The sequence below is a fragment of the Trichomycterus rosablanca genome, chromosome 1 (assembly GCF_030014385.1).
Source record: "Trichomycterus rosablanca isolate fTriRos1 chromosome 1, fTriRos1.hap1, whole genome shotgun sequence".
NCBI lineage: Eukaryota > Metazoa > Chordata > Actinopteri > Siluriformes > Trichomycteridae > Trichomycterus > Trichomycterus rosablanca.
In genome coordinates this window covers 69,388,452-69,394,451 of record NC_085988.1, presented here as the reverse complement: position 1 = coordinate 69,394,451, position 6,000 = coordinate 69,388,452, and the positions used below count along the sequence as shown (strand labels likewise).

At 39.2% G+C, this 6,000-nt stretch overlaps 1 protein-coding gene across 1 annotated transcript in view; it reads right to left on the bottom strand.

Moving 5' to 3' along the window:
- Window positions 1-1,078: 1,078 nt before the first annotated feature.
- Window positions 1,079-6,000, bottom strand: part of tmem178bb (transmembrane protein 178Bb) — a 128,002-nt gene continuing 123,080 nt past the window's right edge. Inside the window, exon 5 of the mRNA XM_062995849.1 lies at window positions 1,079-1,382. Within this exon, the coding sequence (XP_062851919.1) occupies window positions 1,132-1,382 (251 nt within the window). The 3' untranslated portion in view covers window positions 1,079-1,131. The remainder of the gene's footprint in view (window positions 1,383-6,000) is intronic.

Below are 6,000 nucleotides of genomic sequence, written 5' to 3'. Positions count from 1 at the left end.
ACAACATATGGCATCTTTTCTTTAGTTGTTTTTTATTATTATTAAAGAACATGCCATCGTTACCCCAAGGCAGGTCTTGTTTTAGACTGTGGCATTTTTGACAGTAGATTTTTCTTAATTTCAAACACAAACATCCTTTTACACAGTTTTTTCTATGAGAGTAAAATGTAAAACACACACATGTACACACACACACTCTCTCTTTTAAGATGCTAGTTTTAGGAAACAAAAGCACACCGATAGGTTTGTTAAAAATGTCATCCTGTTCAAGGATGAACAAATGAATCTGAGATGGTCCATAATTTGTCCCCATGAGAATGCTTTCTTCTTGGAGTATTCTTTACAATTTGCTATACAGCTATTAAGAGACACTGGCACCAACAAATATGCCTCATTCCTCACAATGTCCTCCTTAGAAATGCCAGCTCAGGTATAAAGTACCGATTTCTCGTTGGCAGTCTGAAGGGTTTGGGGTCGAGTCCGATATCCACTCCTGGTGCTTTACCTAAATGGAACCAGTTTGAAACTGTTTTGTGATTCTCATCCCAGTGTTTAGTGTTTTAGCTCACATGTTCATTCTGTTACAGAACGTTGGCACTGTTTCCAATTCTGTCCATTCCAGGTGCTTCTCAAACACAAACAAAAACACATATAGGTATATATATATATTTAGAAGGAGCTTTTTTAACCCCAAAGCACCAATTTAGCAAAACGGAGGCAACAGGAAACATCAAGGATCTCTTCTTACACATCTCATGCTTCTGTTCTGTGGCATATTGATGTCCAAGTCTCCATTATTCATCATTTTAACTTGCTCTTGCATGAAGAGAGTTCTCACGGGCAAAGAAAAAAAATCTTAAATGGTACGTTTTTTGTTTACCTCCACTTCAGCATCTAGTCAAATTCACCAACATGTTAACCTATTGGTAGAGGTTTTATTTAATTTTTCATCTTGTTTTGAGAAATCAGGATACTCATTTGCAGTCACACAAAAATGGCTTCTATGTCCTGGTTAGTGGAATGACTAATGAACACATTGGATTCATAATCAGTCTTTTTTTATATATTGTCCATATATTTTCTGTTTAGCTGCATGAAATGATGGCTTTTTGGCCCCCTGCTCTATGGTGCTTAACAAACAGTGCCATTTTCTTGCCGGGATTTAGGGCAGGTGGAGCGTGGGATAGGCTGAACGGAGGGAGCCAGTGTACAGAAGAAGCCAGCAATGAGTGACAGTCCCAGACCACCCCAGGCACAGAACATGGACCAGCCGTACCCATGACTGATGTCGTCAGGGAGACTGTACAGGTAGCGTGGGTAGCGTGAGAGCTCGAAATTAATCCCTGCTACACAGGTGCACAGCGAGATTATGCAAAAGGTGCCTGAAAAGAGAACAGAAAGATAAATAATGTTATTTGATTTATTCTTGTTTTTGGAAGACAGAAAATACTTATAACAATGTAGTCATGTACTCCACAACTGCAAACATGGCAATTCTCAGTAATAACAATTGTTACAGGGAAAACATGATGTTCTGTAAAAACTGTGGTGATTCCACTCAGAATGAATCTGTGATATTTTTCCAAGATCAAGTTGAATACATTTACTATGTAGGGTTAATGTGATCATTAATGTTGTGAACTTGTCAGCTGTTAGCATAAGTAAATATGTTACTGGTATGTTATTTGAAAAGTCTGTTATTTGTAACCTTAATTTACATAGTAAAAATTGAGAATAATCTGGGAGGCCAGCTGATAAATTCAGCTAAACTAGTAAGCTGAATTGACCTGCAAGAAATAATTCAGTTCTCGAATAAGCTGTTACTATTAAATTTGCTATCTTTGTAGACATTTACAACCACTTTAGCATCAATCATTGAACTATTTGGCATTTTGTGTGTTTGTAGATACATTTGTTATAACATTATTTGACTTACAAAAAGTGAGCAAACACAGAGCTTTTGCCCTGCAATTCTGAGCGGTTGTGTTCTTGTTTCTCTGATCAGGTTAAAATTCCTTGCAATGGTTTATGGTTTCTGAGTTTTGAACAGTGTTTTTGTAATGAGAGTGATGGTTTTTGGGAATACTGTTTGGTGTTGATCTTGCCTGTTTTGAACTCCGAGTTCTGTGTAATAAACCTGCACTTCACTCTTCACTCTTGTTGTGGATTACTGGATGACAAAGCTATACAGTTTACTGTATTAGTGTGGGTACCACATAGCAACATGGTTCCTGAGGACCTGGGTTTGAGATGCTTTCTACTGGTCACTGATTTCGAAGATGTCTGTGTGGGTTTTAATCTGGTAATCCATCACCTTTCCTCCCCCCGCTTAAAACAGGCAGAAGGTGAATTGGTCACTCTAAATTGCCCCTCACTGTGTTAGTGAATGAATGTGTGGGTGTTTGTCACCTTGGATTGGATTGAGTATTAAACACTACACTCTAAATTACCATAAAATGATTATCAATAAGTAAGGCCCTACCTGATTCACAGCTGGGGAAATTGTGTCACGGACCATAAAATGAGGTGTTTTCCATGTAATATGCAATCTGCTGTGTAATTTAAAGTGTAAGGTTTGTATTTAGGTTTAGTTTTTTCCCCTATTTCTTTTTATGCATTTTCTCCCAATTTAGCATAGTCAATTTGTCTTCCACTGCTAGGGGATTCTTGATTGCAGTCGAGGTGGGTACATTGCTGCTCACTCCTCAGATGACCCGCGTGCAGCCCTTAACGGAACCCTTTTTTACCCATGCATTCTGCACAGGCGCCTCTCTATCTGCTAATCAGGGTCACACAGCATCATCCTTACACATCCTTACACAGCATTTGAAGTCCCCACCCACATAGTCTGGTCATCCCTCCCTGCAGGCACTGCCAATTATGTCCGAACCGATGAGTTCAGAATCTCGGAGTGGTGTGCTAGCGGAATATACAGCTGTGCCACCTGGGCACGAATGAGTATTTTCGTATTTTAGATGGAGCCTTGCACCATTGCTGGATGTTTTAGGTTTACATTCAACCATTAAGGTAGGCTGTGTTGTGTATTGTAGCTTCCATTATTCTATCATTCAGTTTATGAGTGTAATTTAATGAAAGGCACATTTTCCAGTGAATTTAGTAGGGCACTACCAATAAGTGCCAGATAGACTGTGACCCTGACCAGTAAGAAAAATAAATAAATGTAATTTTTTCTTTGCTTTACTTCTGTATCATGGTTTTAGTTTCTGCCCTTGGTTCTTGACCTTGATCTTGACCTGCTTTTACACATGTACAAAGTTTTGTTAGAGTTGTGTTTATCTGTACCTACAGTATGTCAGTGTCCTTGTTGAAGTAGATTGTGTTTAAGTATCTATTTTCTTGCCATTTGAATGATATTTTCCTATCATTTTAAAGTTGTATTTTTTTATTTTTCATTATTTGGTGTTTCCTATTTTTTCAAGATTTTCCTTCTTGGTTGCTTTTTATGCTACTATTTTCCACCTGTGAAATGACCCTTGCACTGGACTGTGACTGGAAATGCCCCAACAAATTTCCTGCCAAGTATAACCTTTGTCTCAAGATGATAACAAAGGTATCATCTTCACCATCTGGCTTTTGATATAGCCCAACTGTGCCTCCCTTGCTTTCGTGAGACCATTACAGCACCTCCTTGCTTGCACAAGGGCAGTGTGGCACCTCTTGGCACCACAGAGGGCATCCCTCCTGCATACTGGCTCTTCGGATGCTCAGTTATTTCCTAAACTCGCTGCCGGACCACAAGTCCTGTTCAGTCGCCCATGCAAACAAGCTCTACTTTCCAGTCCACTTAATCTTCAAAGACTATATAAGTGCCTTCAATTTTCTTGCCCACCAGTAACATTCTGCTCCAGTTTTTAAGACTTTATTCACATGCTATATGTACATTCCCATAGCCATGTGCTACATGTACGTGTGTGTGTGTGTGTGTGTGTGCTACGTTTGGTTTAGTGTTACTCTTTTTTGGTTTAGTTTAGTGGTTGTTTCTGTACTGTCTAGTTTGTACATGAGTTTAGAGTTTTGCCATGATCGTTCACCGTTTTTGTCACAGTCATTAATTTGCTTCATGTTGTTTTGTGCAGATGTTTCCTGTTGTTTTCTCTCTTGTTTGGTGTTTTCCTAGCTTTCCAAGTTTTCTAATCCTCTACATATTTCCTGTGTGTGGCCTGTTGCCTCTTACTGTGTTTGAGTATATATTTGTTGTTCGTTGTCTTCCGGTAATATGACCCTTGAATATCCAGTATATCTAATTATAAACAAGATGACCCTTGGATGTGTAGTACACACTTATATTCTGCATTACTTTATGGTTTAGCAGTACACTTAAAATACCTTTAAAAGCTTTAGCAACCAGCTCATATGTTGGAAAGAAAAAAATATTAAGATGTGCAATGCTTTTGTAATGTGTGCAGCATGTGGTTTTGCATTGTCATGTTGAAAAATGCATGGACGTCCCTGGAAAAGACGACGTCTTGAAGGCAGCTTATGTTGCTCTAAGATCTCAATGTACTTTTCTGCATTAATGCTGCCATCACAGAAGTGTAAATTACATTTGCCAAGGGCACTGACACAGCCCCATACCATGACAGACCCTGACTTTTGGACTTGTTGCTGATAACAGTCTGGGTGGTCCTTTTCGTCTTTGGTCCAGAGCACATGGCGTCCATTTTTTCAAAAAAGACCTGGAATGCTGATTCATCTGACTACAATACACGTTTCCACTTTGTGATGGTCCATCCTAGATGCCTCCGAGCCCAGAGAAGTCGACGCCGCTTCTGGACATAAGGTTTCTTTTTGTGCACAGTAAAATTTTAAGTGGCATTTGTGCATGTAACTCTGTATTGTAGTGCTTGACAAAGGTTTGCCAAAGTAATCCCTCACCCATGTGGTTATATCAGCTATTGCTGAGTGGTGTCTGAGGGATCAAAGATCACAGGCATTCAGCTTAAGCCTTTACTCACTGAAATTCCTCTTGATTCCTTGAATCGTTAAATGACATTATGCACTGTAGAGGGAGAAATATGCAAATCCCTTCCAATCTTTCTTTGAGGTACATTGTTTTTAAACATTTCAATATTTTTCTCACACATTTGTTGATAAACTGGAGATCCTCTGATCATCTTTGCTCATCAAAGACATCACCTGTTTGGAATCACATCATTATTTAGTTTTTCACCTCATTACTAGCCCTAAATAGCCCCCATCCCAACTTTGTTTGGAATGTGTTGCAGACAAATGAAATGAAGTTGAGCAGACAAAACATGAAATATCTTGGGTTTAAACTGTCTGCAATCAAATAAAAGTCAAAGTAAATGTAAGGAACACTGCATTTTTATTTTATTTACATTTTCTATACTGTCCCAACTTTTTCTGATTTGGGGTATAATTAAGTAAGGTTTCTTGAGACCAAACAGGCTTTGTTGGTTGACACAAGGATACACTCCAGCTTTGTGGCTCTATTATCAGCTTCACAAATGATGCCATTGTCTCAGCTTTAATTGTGGACTCATTTTGTGCTCGTTTGGTGTGACCAAGCAGGCACTCAGCTGGGACTCAGCCCTCCGTAATCTGACCCTTAGCGCAACCTTCTGCTTTTATGACTTGGCATCTTAATTGGCTTTTTAATTGCCTTCTTATTATTCAGGAGCAGGCTCCGCATTAATGGCAGCAATTTAAATTGCACCTTCGCTCTGTTTCCCACAGTGCTGGAGCTGTATGTATCATGCAGTAGAGGCAGTGTGATGTGACGAGAGGCAAACTGGCATGTTCACCAAAATTAACTTCTATAATAGAAGCCATCGGCAGACATCTTACGGGGACAACATCTGGTTAGCTGTGCCAAACAACACATATTGTAATTGCAGTAAAACTACCAGTTGCAGAACAACTACACTAACAAAGCTTGTGATTGGTCAGTGCAAAGTATCTGGGCAGAATAAACCTGGATTCCAACCTAGAATTATGTGATTATTTCATTTATCACTG